The sequence below is a fragment of the Sander vitreus genome, chromosome 18 (genome assembly GCF_031162955.1).
Source record: "Sander vitreus isolate 19-12246 chromosome 18, sanVit1, whole genome shotgun sequence".
In the NCBI taxonomy this organism is placed as follows: Eukaryota; Metazoa; Chordata; class Actinopteri; order Perciformes; family Percidae; genus Sander; species Sander vitreus.
The window spans coordinates 3,674,997-3,692,414 of record NC_135872.1 but is presented as its reverse complement, the minus strand read 5'-3'; the positions used below and the strand labels follow the sequence as shown (position 1 = coordinate 3,692,414).

The window sequence follows — 17,418 nt, the reverse complement described above, 5'->3', positions numbered from 1 at the left end:
ATCCTCCGCTCAGTGGTGTCAGAGTTCTTCAACCCAGGCAGAACATTCAGGTTTATTTTAAACACCGTTGGTCTAACAATTGACAAAACCTCTAACTGAAGTGCGAGCAGGATGTTTCTAATGTCTGGTTTGTTAAGTTTCTTTACAGTTTGCTCGGTCTTCTTCCCCTCCAGCAGGGCAGCGGTGGACCAATGCCAGAGCTCGGTCTTGCTGAGGAGAAATGTGTGTGTGTGTGTGTGTGTGTGTGTGTGTGTGTGTGCTGAGGAGGAGTGCTAACGAGGCTCGGCCAGCTGGGAGGTGAAGCTGCTGCAGGGCGACCTTTGACCTCCGAGAGGCTCTTTCTCAGACTGGGCTGCCTCTGGCGGGGTTGTGGCACCCCACGCTCGCCGCTAGGCAGCGGTCGGGGTCAGAGCAAGGAACCCCAAGCCTCCATCCTGCCGTTTCCAACACTGACACCGACCAATAGACCAGCCACAGGAGAACGGAGTAGGAGAAGGAAGGGAGCGAGGGAGGAGGGGTGAGTCAAATTTCTCGTTCTCTCTGTTTCCATCAGCAGAAACAAAGCTGATTATGTTTTACGAACACGTATGGTAGGTCTGCTGGAGGGAGGGAGACGAGAAGCATGGGTGGAATACGTACTCGGATACTTAAAGCTTTAGCGCGTCACTTTTTGATATTAATGAACGTCCGTTACATTCAAGTCATTACCAAATGAGTTGCTACAAAGCTGATTAAGACCATCAGCTCCACACAACTCCCTCTGGATTTCTCAGTATGACTATGTTCAGAAGATTGTGGCGTCCGGTGACTTTCCGGCGCAGAAATTCGAGTGAAGATAATGACCTCTTCTGAAGAGTCCATCATGTTTTTTTAATCCTCCGTGTCCTCCTTGGTTACTAGCAACTGCACGGAAGGGGGGGATCATAATCACTATCTGGGTCCATATTGAAATCTCGATTAATTAACACAATACTGATTGACTTTTGGAAAGATGAAACGGTAAAAACACCTTGAACTGTGAAATTCCCCTTAATTTGAACTGCTTGAGTTCCCCTTCAGAACACAAAACAAAATAAGAGTTTACTTGCAAATGTAATGTTCAAAATGATCCTTTATCTCGATTACATTGTTTTTGTGATCGTTAGGAGCCAAAATCACGATCGGAATTCTATTAGTTGCACAGCCCTACTTTAAAGTGCTCATATTAAGCTCATTTTCAGATTCATAATTGTATTTAGAGGTTATATCAGAATAGGTTTACATGGTTTAACTTTCAAAAAACACCATATATTTGTTGTACTGCACATTGCTGCAGCTCCTCTTTTCACCCTGTGTGTTGAGCTCTCTGTTTCAGCTACAGAGTGAGACATCTCACTTCTGTTCCATCTTTGTTGGGAGTCGCACATGCTCAGTACCTAGGTAAGGACTACTAGCCAGTCAGAAGCAGAGTATGAGGGCGTGCCCTGACAGTACCTAGGTAAGGACTACTAGCCAGTCAGAAGCAGAGTATGAGGGCGTGCCCTGACAGTACCTAGGTAAGGACTACTAGCCAGTCAGAAGCAGAGTATGAGGGCGTGCCCTGACAGTACCTAGGTAAGGACTACTAGCCAGTCAGAAGCAGAGTATGAGGCGTGCCCTGACAGTACCTAGGTAAGGACTGCTAGCCAGTCAGAAGCAGAGTATGAGGGCGTGCCCCGACAGTACCTAGGTAAGGACTACTAGCCAGTCAGAAGCAGAGTATGAGGGCGTGCCCTGACAGTACCTAGGTAAGGACTACTAGCCAGTCAGAAGCAGAGTATGAGGGCGTGCCATGCTAGCAGCTAGGCGAGCATTATAACGTGTGTTCCAAAGTGACCACGTTTGTCTCTGAAGTAAAGGCTGGACTACAATAGAGCTGTTTGGAGCAGTTTGTGAACAGTGTTTTCTGTTGGAGATGGTAAGTCCCTTTGGGGTGGACTTTGGGCTTTTTCACTTTGTAAACATATAACGTGCACAAAAAAGATATATAACACAATAAAGGAAAGGGGAAAAGCCAAAAAGCACAATATGAGCACTTAAAGTATCAACGCTAATACTCATTACTCATGCTTGCTTGTTTCGATGAATTTGTATTTTACGTATATTTACTATATTATAAGATTATTATCTATGCAACAATGTGTAACTTTTTACAGTTACAGTTGGTTGAGCTTGTGAGGTTAAGCAAACGTTAACTACTTTATAAACTTAGCTCAATCTACAAAACCTTTGACATTTCTATACACAATTGCATCATAAAAACAAGTGTGAATATCTGTCAGTGCAGTAAGAATACTATATTTATCCAGTTTTAAAAAAAAAATCTATTTGTTTAAAGATCCTAAAAGTGAAAGAATGAACAAAACTTAGGTTGGTTGGAATATTCTCAGACATATTTCCCAGTTTGAAATAAATAAAGACCTCCATTACAGATGACATATTAAATGCATGTATGAGCAGGCCATATAGAACAACTTAATGTGATCATGTTTGCTGGTTTATAGTCAGACTGGGAGCAGACATCTCCCATTTTAATTTTGTGATCTGGGTTTCATACGCCTTCACTCTCAACTGAGTTGCATGGTACTAAACTTTATTAAATGTACTTTGAAAAACTATATTCCCAAAGCAGTGATGTGTATGAAACAATATGCATCAAACGTGTCAAAGAGTATTCAAACAGACCCTGAAAAAAATAAATCTCCTTTGTCTGGGATTAAACTGGGACCTAGAGCTCCTCCTGCTGGACACTTTGTTTTACAACAAGACTGAATCATTTCTGCATTTCTAATCAAACTTGGGTTCTTCTCTTTTTGAGCATTCTAGTCTCCTTGTCTTGTCCTTGTGAGGATTTTGGTGGCCCAACAAGATATCATATGTAGAGACGCATGAACCAGGCGCAAATCCACATTGAAATCAAATCCAGAAAGTGGGGATGGATCGGTCATACACTTAGGAAGGATTCGAGGAAACATCAAGACAAGCTCTAGACTATAAATCGCCAAGGCAAGAGGAAAATTGGGAGCCCTAAATCTAACTAGAGGCGGTCCACGCTTGATGAACTGTCCAAGACGGGGACCTCCTGGCAAGAAGTAAAGACCTTAGCGCAGAGAGTGAGGTAGAGATCCATGTGGACGCCCTATGCTCCCAAGGGGGCAAAGAGGACTAAGTAAGTCTTCCTCCTCTCTCCCTCCCTACTCCTCACCTCTAATGCTGCTTTTCTCATCCGTTTTGCCCATCTCTTTCATCCCTACTCTCCTTTACTGTCTTCCTCGTCTTCATCTTCTTTCCTCAAAAGAAAAAAAAAAACTAAACAATCGTCAGAGGAAACCTCATGCTGATCGATTTGATTTCACGCCGCGTCACAAAATACAAAATCAGCCGGTTGTAGCGGAAACTTTATTCAGAGCTAAAAAAAACATAATTAAAATTAACATTTAAACAGAAAAAATAACCTCAAGACTTCCCTCTTCCAGTTTCAGTTCAGCCACAAACAACCCTCTGTATCAAAGCAGATCTCTCGAACTGTAATCGTCTCTGTCTGCATGCTGCCGCCGCCGCTGCTATAAAGGCTTCACTGCTCCTTCTCTCGACAGTCTGTCGGCCTCCTCGTTGCCTCTGTAGCCGGCGTGACCTGGAATATGCATCTGGAGGAAGATGAGGAAAGAGAGGAGACAATCATTTTCTGACCGGTAAAGTCATTTGGTTGTTATAAACTCCAGGTTTCTTTTTCCAGCTCTGTCTCCATCCTGGAGCACGTGTCAGACCCCGCCGGCCCCTTACATTTTGTATCCGGACCGCATATCCATTTAGGTTCACAATACATTTGGCTCGTAGCCTGGTTGACACCACCAGTTGTAACTGAGAGTGGGTCTGGGAAAGGTTCATTGGCAGCCCATTTCCAAAGGGGCGTCACCAACGGACGCCGCTCAAATGCCTCTGGGCGCAACTGGATAGTCTTTCAACCAATCAGACCGATCTGGGTGACGTAGCAGCGACAGCGGCATCAACGGGTCGCTGCGCTTCGGTGGCCTCCATGTTGAATGTAAACAAAAAGCTGCTCGCCGTCGCTGCGCTATCGTCATCGTGTAAAGCCCGCCTCAACGGTTGTGATTGGTGCCTCGATTTTGGGGACATTGGAAATGGGCTTGAATGGGCTCTCGGCCAGACGGACTTACAGAGCAAATCTTTAATTTGCAGGAAGTCCGCCAGGGTTTACCCAGGCTATTTGGCTCACCTAGTTACGTGCCAAACCAAGAAGATGGGACTCGTTGGGAGTCGGCTGTGTGGTAGCCTGCTTTTTAAAATGTAAACTAAACTCCATGATGGCGTAGGAGCTTTTTTGCTGACTTTTGAAGGGCTTAATGTTGACAAAAGTAAAAAACAAAAAGTGTAAAAGAAGTAATAAAAACTTTGAAAAGAGCGACAAATGACGGGAAAAAGTGACAAACGGAGAAAGCCACAAAAAAGTTGTAAAAAGTAAAAAAAACAAAAAACAATTTGAAAATAAGCTACACAAATGACGACAAATAGCGACATGCAATAATACAAAAGATATTTTACTTATTCAATAAAATAAAAACATAAACTCTACATGTCTGGCCCTTGATGCGATTCTTATTTTCCAGTTTGGCCCTTCGTGAACCTGAGTTTGAGCCCCCCCCCCCCCCCCGTCCTAGAGGGTCAGCACCAATGATGTATCTGACTTGGCACTTAAATATTGTTTAATGCTTAGAAAAAATAAACCACAAGAAAACTTTGAAAAAAAAAAGCAGAAAATAAATCTTTGAAAAAGAGACAAAAAAGACAGTAGGAAAAAGTACGTAACAAAAAGGCAAGAATAGGTCAAAACAAGCCTTGTAACTGAAAAACATTTTGCAAAAAATGTCACATACACACACCTGCAGTCCTCCAAAGTACCCCTAGGGGGACACATCGCCCCATTTAAGAAACACTGCTCTAAATCTGATTTTAAGAAAGTAACAACAACTAGACTCAGTCTGGAACTAAATGCAAGAAAGCAAGGGACTGTGTTCAGGGTGAAGTGACCCGTCTGTACGGTGATGTGACGCAGGCCGATATTTACCCAGACCACCTCCAGCTCTGCGTTCAGTCGGTCCAGCTTCACAAAGTCGTCTTTGTTTGTGATCTCGCCTCCGGATTTCAGCCGCCAGCCGTTCAGCTTCCAGTTCTTCACCCAGCTGGTCACACCTGCAGCAAAACACACGCCACACACTGCACACCCAACTCACCCAACGTCTACTATTACATGTGGAACTAAGAGTCCTGGACAGAGTTAAACCCGGCAGGTTTCATGTTCAGAAAGCGCGGTTTTCTTATTCGGACTCACCGTTGATTGTGAACTTGCTGTCAGTGTAGAGAACCAGCTTCTTTATGTTGTTCTCTTTGGCTAGTTCCAGCGCTCTGCAGGCTGCCTGGTTCACACAAACAAACAGCCAAGAGACATTTAAAAAACACACTGTTGTATCCTTGTTGGTGTATGACAACTAAAATGTTTCCAGAAATTCGGTACATGCCTGTATTTCTGCACGCTGGTTGGTTTGTCTTCCGTGAAGCCGCTCTGCGACATTTCTGCAGGAAAGCAGCAATAAATGTGACAAGTGAATGTATTAATTTCTTCATTTTGGTTATTTTATACAGTTTAGAAGCTAAAATGTGACTTGTAGTGTGTGTGTGTGTGTGTGTGTGTGTGTGTGTGTGTGTGTGTGTGTGTGTGTGTGTGTGTTCTTGTTTAACTATAATCGTGGGGTCCAAAAAAAAGGGGATGTCCAGCATACTTGTGGGGTCCTGACAGCTTTGTGGGGCCAAAATGCTGGACCGCACAAGTTTAAAGGGCTGTTTGAGGGTTAAGACTTGGTTTTAGGATTAGGGTTAGAATGAGGTTATGGTTAGGGTGAGGGTAAGGGTTAAGGTTAGGCATTTAGTTGTGATGGTTAAGGTTAGGGTAAGGGGCTAGGGAATGCATTATGTCAATGACGGGTCCCCACAAAGATAGTGCCAGGCACTTGCACGTGTGTGTGTGTTTTCTTACAGTGGGTGGTTGCAACCCCAGTACACTCCGATTCCCGCTCGGGCGCCTTTCTGTCCGTTGTTGGAGCAGCAACCGTCCGTGTAAACGACCACAGCATTACCTGGACAGAGGGACAACAGCTCTGAGTGACACTGAAGTGAGTTTTAGTGAATCTCCCTATTTCCTCCATTTGAACTTTTAACAGTATGTGTTGACTAGAAACTAAAAGAATCAGTTTACAGATCATCTACCTACGATTTTAATCAAAAAAATCCCTATACATTTTAAAAAGGAACACGCCGACTTATTGGGACTTTGTCTTATTCACCGTATCCCCCAGAGTTAGATAAGTCCATACCCTTCTCATCTCCGTGCGTGTCGAAACTCTGTCTGACGCACCCACCGCTAACCTAGCTTAGCACAGATCCTGGAGGTTCCTATTTACATGTTGTGATTTGTATAGTCACAGCGTGTACAAATAACAAGGTCACATGATACACAGCCATCAGATGGCTGTGTCTCATGTGACCTTGTTATTTGTACACGCTGTGACTATACAAATCACAACATGTAAATAGGAACATGTTGGTGTTATTTTGTCACTTATTGGGAGCAGTAGGCTAGATGGAGCCAGTTACCTCCAGGATCTGTGCTAAGCTAGGCTAACGGTGGAGCCGTCAGACAGTTACAACACGCAAGGAGATGAGAAGGGTATGTCTGGACTTATCTAACTCTGGGGGATACGGGGAATAAGACAAAGTCCCAATAAGTCGGCGTGTTCCTTTAATGCAAGTTCGACGAAGAACTGAGTAAAAACGCTGCAACATTCACATTGTTCTTATGTCTGCAGACGTTTGAGCATCTTACCCATGTATGTGAATCCGTCTGTGCTTTCTGAAGACGAGCTTTCTGACTGTTTGACTCGTTTGGGAGGGGACTCCACGTCCTCGTCTGAGTGACATCTCTTCTTACCAAGAGGGATGTACTCCAGAGGCTCCGGGCCTCTTTTAGGAAGCGGAGCGACGGCCGACTCCACACACTGAGCCACTGAAAGCCGAAAACCACAAATTCTCTCTCTTTCATTCTTGGCAACTTAAAGAAATGATTTGCTAAGTGCCATTTTAGTGATTGTATGAATGTATTTAGCCCTAATCCAGAAACACATACACTGTAACAAGGTCCTGCATGGCTATCTCTCAGAACGTGGACATTTCAGTCACAGATCTGCTCATAAAATGTGTTTTTAGGAGAAGAATGTTTAAAGTGCAGACTTGCCAGATAGTAGAAAATCTTAGCGACCTATAAACTGGGTGGGAAAGAATTACGTCGAGCAGGTGTAAATTGACATAAGTAACAAAAAAAAAACATGTGAATGCAGGACCGTGATACTCAATGTACAGTCCAGGATCAGAGCTTAAGGGGGACCTTTGATGGATTCGCTTGCTTCTGGGATCAAAATTACATTTTTTTGTGTCGACGGGGCGTGCTTAGATCAGCCCCTGATCAAGCCTCGACAGGATTATTTAGCTTTTTACGGATTGTGCAGAAAAGAAGAAAAGCCTCATATTTGTCTGGACCAGTTTACCTTTATTCACTTCTCGTACTGCAGAAGGATCGGCTCCTCTGAAGAACGCCCAGGCATCTTTCTCTGATGCAAACTTCTTGAAAGAGGCGGCTGGAAATTTGTCCACCTGGCTCTTACATTCATCCCTAAACCACAGTAAAAAGTAAATAAATAAGGAGGAAACTAATGATCAACAATTCCAGAAATTGTGCAAATTTCCCCAAATCTTCCCAAACCTTATATATTCTCTACTTGACAGTTTCTCTGTCAGATGCAGAGCTGAACATTAATTAGCACGGATATTGTGATGTGATCCCAGTGCAGTTACACAGCTCTTTGTTTTCTAATACTTATCTTCCAATACAACATCTAATCAAGTTTGGTGGACCAAACCTCAAATAATAATTTGGTAATTTTACATCTCCTTATTTTTCAGCAGCATATCAGACACATATTAACACCCTTAAAAATAATTAGGGTCTTTTGATAAATTTGGCATATAGTTTAAAATATGTGTGGTTAACGCTGCCCAGCACCGCCCACCACTGGGTGTGTGTTTCGATCAGGTTTTGATGGAGAAAATGAAATATCAGTAAAATATCGTGCACTGCTTCTTAGCCGAATTGAAGAGTGGATTGCTGTGGTTACAAAAAACGTTAAAAAGTATGTTTTAGCTGGTGTCTTGTTTAGCCGAACATCAAGGAGGCATTACAACCCTGAATATATGAATGGGATTTGGCGTGCTCTCTCTCAAGAAAATGCACTTCGATGGCCCAATGACTTTGGTTTTCTTACAGACATATGTTCTGACAGTAACATGTAAACAGTCTCACCATGAACTGTACACCCCAGGTTTGAAGCCTTTCTTGACAGCGTAGAAGAACTTGCCCTTCGCCATGTCGTCGGCGGTGCTGCAGACGGTTCTGCGTAACGTTACTGCTCTGAAAAGACCAGTCAGTCTTAACATCACTGTCTACCAAGAAACTGCCGTGAAACGGAAGTGGCTAGCATCGTGACGTTAACTCAAAACACAATAAAATATAATCAAATCCGACTGGTCAATGTGCGTTTCGCTATATAACGGTAAAGAAAATGTGGGTCAAATTCAACAGCACGTAGCTAACGTTAACGGTAAAAGGATGCCAATACTAGCTAATCGCGTTATTAGCTAGATTGCTTGCTCTGAATCACAAAAAACACACACACAAACGCTAGAAAAAAAAGTACTCCTAATAATCAATATGACAACAGTATAACCTCTGCTGTAGCCTAGTCTTCAAAGACCTAAGTTAAATGTCTGAAAATTCTGAAAAGTGCAGCAACAAAGAAAAGACCAAGAAAGTAGAAAGTAATGTTGACAACGGTTGACAGACACCAGGTCTCAGCATACTCTCGCGATGTTTTTATCATGCCGAGCGTGGACTTCGACAACTCTCGCGATATCATGATGGGACGCCCTCATTGGATTAATACAACTCTCGCGATGTTCCGGCCTCTTCCTTGGCCGTCGTTGACAGAGGTTAGTCGTGCCACTTTTCACAGGACTAGCTTTTCTATACTAAAATGTGCTTTAATGTTGTTTAATTCTTGTGTATACCTACCGTATACATCGTAAGGCTATGATACGTTAGATAATGTGGTTTGTGGCGGCGGATGGCTGTTTTATATGACAAAATAAAGCGTAGTAGAGAAGCTCCTATGAATAGTGTTCTCGTATCAGGGAGTAACGTTAGTTAGCAGGCCGTGCATGTGTTCAGATAGCAGCTAACTTATACCAGAGAAGCAAGGAGACTAATACATAGAACTCGTATGTGTAGTGTGGATGTGTTTTGTCTTGCGGTAATACATTTTGCCCCAAACGGTTCCATATATTGGCTATCCTTGCGACTTAGCAACCTGCTCCCGCTTAGCATTTAGCCGTTTAGCCTAGCCAATGTACATGCTGGCTTAATAGAGCTCCTCCAGGATACATGTCAGGTCAAGTGTGTTAAGATATAGATACAATGCAATCTGTATATGTAACCCCACGTGTCTTTTATTTCTCTTTCAGACACAAAGGCCATGTTCAGTACCAGCGCCAAAATAGTGAAGCCTAATGGCGAAAAGCCAGACGAGTTTGAGTCTGGGATCTCCCAGGTAAGAAGACAAGGTTTCAGATCATTTAATCATCTGTTTACTCGATTGTAGTTCGCCAAGCTGCATATGAGTTAGTGAAGAGTGAGACTGTTCACCTCCCATGGAAGAAGACAAGGTTTTAGGTCATTTAAGCATGTTTACTTAACTGCAATTTATATCAAGCTGCATGTGAGTTAGTGAAGAGTGACTGCTCATGCTAAACGATCATTGTTCATGGTACATTGAGAATCCAGAGGTTCTCTTAAATAAATCCTTTTCAAAGTTGGAACCACATTGATTTGTATGATCAGGCATGGTAGAGTCAGCCTGGAACACTAAATGCCACATAACTGGTATTCTGCTTACTTTACACAAATCTTAAATCAGTATGCAGTTTAAAATGTGATAATCAAAGTGTTACAGAAACTTACTTTAAGTCCAACAACTGAAGTTTTCAAAGGGTCAGATGTGGCTTGCTGGAGACAAACTGTAAAATGTACACAAATGTATCTTCTGGATAGGAAAATATACAATATCAGATGAAATCCACTGTATATCAGTGTTATAAGAAGGAATCAGGTTTTGCTGTCACATGTAACCTGAAAAATGAACTGAATGTAATCTTAGTCTTAATTAGATCAGTTGCCGTGCATGTACCTATATCGGGGAGTGTTGCATAAATACAACTATTCCATGCTGATTTGACTCGTCTCCCTGCAGGCTCTGCTCGAGCTGGAGATGAACTCCGACCTGAAGGCTCAGCTGAGAGAGCTGAACATCACTGCAGCAAAGGTAGGAGGACACTCATCCATCTCTTCTCTCTACGTTGTATTAGTTTTTGAAGATCATAAAGAGCTAAGAAATCTCAACCACTGCAGTGCTGTTTTATGCTGCTGGTCGCACTTTATTAAATGTGGGTGTCTCTTGAATGACTGGTTTTGATCCGACATGGATATCCAGCGAGGTTGCTCTCCTGGCTCTGTCCTGGTGGCGTATGGGAGCGTAGCTCTCGAGCCGAGACGTACAGTCCCGTTCCACAATGTCGGAGAGAAAGCTCTGTCCCCGGCTGCTGGTCGGTGAGGACGGGCGTCCTGCATATTCCTACATCCTCCCAGAGTCCCTTGGGGCCATTACTGGGGGGCTAAACCATGCAGGGCACATTATTTGACATCAGGACATGTATGATTTGTACGCATGGTAACATTTCTTTGCAATGATCTTAAATGGTCTTCCAAAGTAGCTTTAAAAGTCATGAAATCTATACATTTAGGACTATATTTCGAATAGTTTTTTCTTAGAGAAGTCAAACTTAAGCAGATGAACATTCACTGACATTTGCTTCATGTTTACAAAGGAGGGATGCCTCCAGCGTGTCTTCCATTATGTCAAAGTAAGTCTTTTTTTGTTCTGGGTTTTATTTTTTATTTTTAGGAAATCGAGGTTGGTGGCAGCAGGAAAGCCATCATCATCTTTGTTCCCGTTCCTCAGCTGAAGTCCTTCCAGAAGATTCAGGTGCGTCTGGTGAGGGAGCTGGAGAAGAAGTTCAGCGGAAAGCACGTGGTCTTCATTGCACAGGTGAGGATGACGATGTCTGCAGGGGACATTGCCCTTTTTATAACTGGAGTGGGCGCTGTGTCCGTACTGGAGCTCTTTCTCTAGGGTCTACTACAGCTTCACTACATATTTGAATAGTAAAACAAGTTCTTTGTGTGTTGCACCAACTCATTTCAGAAAATCTGAACCATCTCTGGATTTGAGATTGATTTTGGGGGGGGCTGTCATGCTGACTTGTGCAAGTTTCCTTTTGAGTATTGAGGAACTTGTCCTACCTCATGTTTAAAAATGTCCAGAAGTATCTCAAATGCATTGGCACTAAAACTTAGTTTCTGAAGTCGATATTTTGGAGATTCGTGGATTCTCGCCACGTGCAAATTTGATGTTTTTATTTACTCACAATGAAAAATGGCAAAAAGTTATCTGGCACAAATGAAAACAGACCTACTACACAAAGGATACATGGCGACGATGAGAAATGAGTCTTGTGTGTTGACTGGTTTTGATCCGACATGGATATCCAGCGAGGTTGCTCTCCTGGCTCTGTCCTGGTGGCGTATGGGAGCGTAGCTCTCGAGCCGAGACGTACAGTCCCGTTCCACAATGTCGGAGAGAAAGCTCTGTCCCCGGCTGCTGGTCGGTGAGGACGGGCGTCCTGCATATTCCTACATCCTCCCAGAGTCCCTTGGGGCCATTACTGGGGGGCTAAACCATGCAGGGCACATTATTTTGACATCAGGGTTTGACTGATATGGGTGTTTATAGACAGATTGGTTATTGTTAAAGTTTAATAGTTTGTCATTTGGCCATGTTTTATAAAAGTATCACTTTTCTGTGTCTCCAAAATTCTATCCATGGTGATGACGAAAGTGTCTGAAACTGACATTTTCTATTGAAATGTTTTTAATGCAGAAAGAAGCAAGTTTTCGACACTGAAGCTGTCGAGTAAAACTAGGAGGAACATGACTATCGGCAGGTTATATCCAGTATAACCCAGAATATCAGTCTGACCCTGAATCATTTTTGCTCATGAATTATTGGACCGTAAAACTGTTTACGTGTTTGTGAATCCTGATTGGAAATTAATGAGACGGTTGCTTTTTTCAGAGGAGAATTCTTCCCAAACCCACCAGGAAAAGCCGCACAAAGAATAAGCAGAAGCGTCCCAGGAGGTGAGGAGAAAACGGTTCTTTTCTCGTTGTTGGAGCATCGCAAGAATCGCCAGTTTGTTTGGGATTTTTGTCAGGATAATGTTTTAGATTTTCATTGATATTCTCTTTTTCCCTGGTCTTTACTGCTATGTTTCAGGAGCCCCTCCTGAGTGAAATGAACACACGGGTTGTCTGATAGGATGTTGTAATCACATTTTTAGGCTATCGTCGCTGTTGTGATTTTATAACTAAATTGATGATCGACAAAAGTCATATGACTTAAAGGACCATTCCGGCGCAAAATGAACCTAGGGGTTAATAACAGATGTGTACCCACTCTGTCGTTCTCTGGGACATGTTTTCATGCTAATCGAATGTGTTTGTAGCTTGAAAGGAGCTAGCGCGGACCGCTGATTAGCTTACAACGCTAGTATTCAGGGCACAGGGAAAGTAAAAACTAATCGCTATTTTGTACCACTAAAAAGGCTCAAAATATCACCACACTTAGGTTCGTTTTGCGCCGGAATTGTCCTTTTTTAATTTAAGATGTTTTTATGCCAAACATTCACTGGTTCCATCTTCTCAAATGTGATTTATTTGCTGGTTTAAGTCCCCATCTGTGATGGTAAACCGAGTATCATTCGGGTGTTGGACTGCTGCGGCTCAAACGACTGTCAATATCACTCAGGCCTACCTGTTAAACACTGTGGTGGCTCATTTCCAATGTTTTTAGACAAATATTAAAATCTATTCTGGCCATTAAAACGGTAGTTCCTGTAAGCGAATTAAGTTTAAACCTGTTTTCTGCATCTTAAAGTTGCTGTTCGTTCTTGGTTCTAGTGCTGAAACTGATCATCAATAGACAAAATGAGTCAGGTAGTCATGATCATGTAAAGTGTAACATCCGACATGGATATCCAGCGAGGTTGCTCTCCTGGCTCTGCAAATTTGATGTTTTTATTTACTCACAATGAAAAAATGGCAAAAAGTTATCTGGCACAAATGAAAACAGACCTACTACACAAAGGATACATGGCGACGATGAGAAATGAGTCTTGTGTGTTGACTGGTTTTGATCCGACATGGATATCCAGCGAGGTTGCTCTCCTGGCTCTGTCCTGGTGGCGTATGGGAGCGTAGCTCTCGAGCCGAGACGTACAGTCCCGTTCCACAATGTCGGAGAGAAAGCTCTGTCCCCGGCTGCTGGCCGGTGAGGACGGGCGTCCTGCATATTCCTACATCCTCCCAGAGTCCCTTGGGGCCATTACTGGGGGGCTAAACCATGCAGGGCACAGTATCTGATTTATAAGATTTATCATGACTTATGGCGTTTTTCCATTACATGGTACCTGCTCGACTCTATTCGCCTCGACTCGACACACTGTGCGTCCGTTTTCCGTTGCAGATTTTAGTACCGCCTCAGCGCGGCTGGTCGTTTCATATGCCGGCTCGACACACACCAGCGCACAAGTATAAACATCAGGCCACTTGAGCTTGTTTTACAGTTCTGCGGAGGCTCCACGCAGAGCTTTCGCCGTAGCCTATGTAAGTGGCCTGATGTTTATACTTGTGCGTCGAGCCGGCGTGTGTACGTAGGCTATGGCGAAAGCTCTGCCTGGAGCCTCCGCAGAACTGTAAAACAAGCGGCGCCGCAGTAAACTGCCGTGACCTAACGCGACACACGCACACATAACGTGGAAGGTGTGGTGGTGTTGCCAGAAGACACATTTAGCTTCAAATGAAGCTGGAGGCAGCAACAAAAACAGCTGGCTGAACTATTTAAAAATGGCGGGTTTGTTCAGGACATCCCCATCTGTCGCTTTCACGTCACCTTTTGGTATCGGCTCAGCTCGCTTGGAACCTCGACTGAGGTGGTACTAAAAGTACCTGTTAGCAGGTACCAGGTACTTTTTTTTTGTAATGGAGAACCAAAAAAGGAGAGTTGAGCAGGTACCATGTGATGAAAAAGCGCCATTAGAAACCTGAATGCACGTTTGTTTATATTTACTATCATCATGAAATGGAAAGCGTGTTGTAAATGGTCTATATTCACAACGTTCCACTTCTGGGATTGCTCCGTTGTCGCCAGAAATTCACCTGGATTTCCCCCATTTAGGACGGATATGCCCTGGGCTTCCTTGGTGTTGGGATAACAACTTTTAAACGTACAAATGTTCCACCAGCTTATTTTTTTTTTATTTAACCAGGTAGGCCGTTGAACGGTGACCTGGCCAAGAAAAGCGTAAGCCTACAAGACAGCATACAGTTTTACATTCAGTATAGTACAAGAAAACAGAGTACAATAAGCTACAAAGGTACAGATTAAGTAGGCACTTCAAAGTCGGCTCAAAGTGAGGTTTAAGTACGTCGATGGATATGTGAAAGTGGTACGGTGATGACATACATGAATAGATGATGTACTAGAACTGAGATGTAGGAAAGAGTCAGAGTACACTCGTATTGCAGCCAATCATTCTTCATGTTATTGGTGTGAGTCTTTCAGATTGTACCAGTGATAGAAAACCGATTTTATTCTTCAGCTTTGGGGAAGTGTGAGTTTAGAGATATTGACTTGAAAAACTGAATTCAAAACTTTGAGCTTAAAGCTTTTTTTCATTTTTTTTGTGTGCAACAAAGCAGTTAACTTTGACTCTGCATTTCCTTTTTTTTAATGTGATAAAGGTCTTAAATGTTCATGTTTTAAAGTCTTAAATTTGACTTGGTGAACTCTGCAAGAACCTTTTTAGTTGTAAGCACAGGCCCCTTTAGCCTTTAGTTGGTGCTGCGTTAATGTCGGGTATTAAATGTGATTTCTCTTGTGGATTCCTCCCCCAGCCGTACTCTAACCGCGGTCCACGACGCCATCTTGGAGGACCTGGTGTTCCCCAGCGAGATCGTTGGTAAGAGGATCAGAGTCAAGATGGACTGCAGCCGGCTCATCAAGGTCCATCTCGACAAGGCGCAGCAGAACAACGTGGAACACAAAGTGAGTGGATTTAAAAACAGCTGAAGATGGCTGTGTTCCAGTAACACCGGCAGGGCTGCAGCGATCACGTCATCTGATCAGTTTCTCAATTATATCGATATTTGGTCTGTAAAACATCAGGAAATGGTGAAAGATGCCTAATGTGACGTTTTCCCCGACCAGTGTTCCAAATACCAAAGATGTTTGTCTAGAATTTCAAAATGAAAATGTTAGGCCTTAAAGTATTGTGTTCTAGTTCTTAAATCATTTTAAACAGGTCTTCATTTCCCTACGTTCATGCAACGCTATCTCTAATGCTCGTTGAAATGTTTTGTTCTGTGGTGTTGTAGTTCTTTCTTTCACTAGTCCAAATATAATCAGCTGTATATGTACAGATCATTACTGTCGCTTTGATTCCATTTTAATTTATTTACTTTGCAAGTCCTTTGTGACTCTGCATTTTGTTGTACTTTTATGTTGTGATATAGGTCTTAAATTAGACTTTTTGAAACCTGCAGAAACCCTGTAAGAGTCTTATTGTGAGTTATTGTCACATCGGTGGGGGGTTGATTGTAAACAACTTGAAGAACAAGAGTTTTCAGGTTGGCTTATCGATTTTAAAGGCTAATCGTATCACCTGTAAACGTGATCAGGGTTTGGTAGTGACGTGCAATAATAGTGTCAATTAAACACTGATGTATTAACCACGAGTGATCAAATCTTGAACCATGGACCTTGTTTTTGAAAGCAGTCACCGGCCAATCTGAAGCGCGCAGTTGTTATCCGACATGGATATCCAGCGAGGTTGCTCTCCTGGCTCTGTCCTGGTGGCGTATGGGAGCGTAGCTCTCGAGCCGAGACGTACAGTCCCGTTCCACAATGTCGGAGAGAAAGCTCTGTCCCCGGCTGCTGGCCGGTGAGGACGGGCGTCCTGCATATTCCTACATCCTCCCAGAGTCCCTTGGGGCCATTACTGGGGGGCTAAACCATGCAGGGCACATTATTTTGACTCAAACTATCTTCACCTCGCTGTCAGTGAACTAAACCATGTTGACGTCTGAGAGCTGCTGCTGAAGGATAGATAACTGTTGATATGCTGTCTTTTTGTCACTCAGTGTTGTGAGTTAATGCTGATGTAGGTCCACTAGTCCTAAAGAAAATCTACATTGTCCTTTTGTGAGAGAACTTTGCTGCTTTCAGCTTCTTAAATGAGAACATATTCCTGATTATCATTAGATTTTCAATACCATCTGTGTGCTTTCGAAGTAAAAACATGGATCTGGGCCGTGGTCATTTGACATTTTATTGTACACATCAGGAATTGTCAGAATAATCTGTATTTCATATATATATTGACATGAATGTCCCTTTTTGTTGTCTTTCAGGTAGAGACTTTCACTGGTGTCTACAAGAAACTCACAGGCAAAGACGTTGTGTTTGAATTCCCTGAATTCCAGCTGTAAATGCAGATGACAAAATAAATTTGTTTACTGTCACGGTTGTTGGAGGTTGTTTTTTTTAAAAACTTTTTGCAGAAAGTCTTGTGAGGAAGAGCGAGGCTGAAAAGCTTGATGGTGTTCTAAGCCCTCAACATCGACTTCAAGGCACCTAGACCTAACATTACCTAATCCTAGTGCCTTCCAGGCAGCGCTGCTGGAAGACTATGTTGGGGGCTTCAAACACCGGCTGAAAATAAATTCACTGCACAGAAATGAATCTTAACAGTTGGCGTGATCAAGTCGTGGACTAAAGTAAGATTTGGGTTTCCTCCGGGCCCACCCTTGGGCCAAGCTTGAGACCTTTTCCCACCACAGACAAAGATAGCCGCTGTATTATGGTGTGCTTTGATCATTTCAGCATCAGGTGGTTAATTCTCGTTCAGACTTTTAAACTTTTGACATTTAAAAGATTTTTCTTTTGTGTAAGTTAAAATATTGATCTGTCATGTGGGACAGTGAAACTGACCCAAATGTAGATTGGGGGATGTGGTGTGAAGTGAAGTGACAATCTTCGATTGTTA

The 17,418-nt window shown here is 43.0% G+C and overlaps 2 protein-coding genes and 4 non-coding genes across 7 annotated transcripts in view; 5 read left to right on the top strand and 1 right to left on the bottom strand.

Moving 5' to 3' along the window:
• rps7 (ribosomal protein S7) overlaps window positions 1-16,894 on the top strand; it is a 355,408-nt gene extending 338,514 nt beyond the window's left edge. The window contains exons 1-7 of one of the 2 annotated variants that reach the window (XM_078273954.1): window positions 9,063-9,132; window positions 9,664-9,749; window positions 10,449-10,520; window positions 11,160-11,303; window positions 12,390-12,454; window positions 15,269-15,419; window positions 16,784-16,894. In XM_078273954.1, coding sequence (XP_078130080.1) covers window positions 9,675-9,749; window positions 10,449-10,520; window positions 11,160-11,303; window positions 12,390-12,454; window positions 15,269-15,419; window positions 16,784-16,861 — 585 coding nt within the window. In that variant the 5' untranslated portion in view covers window positions 9,063-9,132; window positions 9,664-9,674 and the 3' untranslated portion in view covers window positions 16,862-16,894. Of the gene's footprint in view, window positions 1-9,062; window positions 9,133-9,663; window positions 9,750-10,448; window positions 10,521-11,159; window positions 11,304-12,389; window positions 12,455-15,268; window positions 15,420-16,783 lie in introns of those variants that run through there. The other variant, XM_078273955.1, reaches the window with a different exon arrangement.
• rnaseh1 (ribonuclease H1) lies at window positions 3,534-9,012 on the bottom strand. The gene is made up of 8 exons (XM_078273953.1): window positions 8,447-9,012; window positions 7,635-7,759; window positions 6,917-7,096; window positions 6,071-6,170; window positions 5,552-5,610; window positions 5,369-5,449; window positions 5,105-5,229; window positions 3,534-3,665 (listed from the first exon to the last, which is right to left on the bottom strand). Exons 1-8 carry the CDS (start codon window positions 8,578-8,580, stop codon window positions 3,582-3,584), a joined length of 888 nt encoding a protein of 295 aa, XP_078130079.1. The 5' UTR covers window positions 8,581-9,012; the 3' UTR covers window positions 3,534-3,581.
• Window positions 10,672-10,891, top strand: LOC144533895 (small nucleolar RNA SNORA73 family). The gene has a single exon (XR_013503480.1). It is a non-coding gene; the product is annotated as a small nucleolar RNA SNORA73 family (small nucleolar RNA).
• Window positions 11,790-12,009, top strand: LOC144533894 (small nucleolar RNA SNORA73 family). Its single transcript, XR_013503479.1, has one exon. It is a non-coding gene; the product is annotated as a small nucleolar RNA SNORA73 family (small nucleolar RNA).
• On the top strand, window positions 13,511-13,730 carry LOC144533896 (small nucleolar RNA SNORA73 family). The gene has a single exon (XR_013503481.1). It is a non-coding gene; the product is annotated as a small nucleolar RNA SNORA73 family (small nucleolar RNA).
• LOC144533909 (small nucleolar RNA SNORA73 family) lies at window positions 16,182-16,401 on the top strand. Its single transcript, XR_013503494.1, has one exon. It is a non-coding gene; the product is annotated as a small nucleolar RNA SNORA73 family (small nucleolar RNA).
• Window positions 16,895-17,418: the final 524 nt, after the last annotated feature.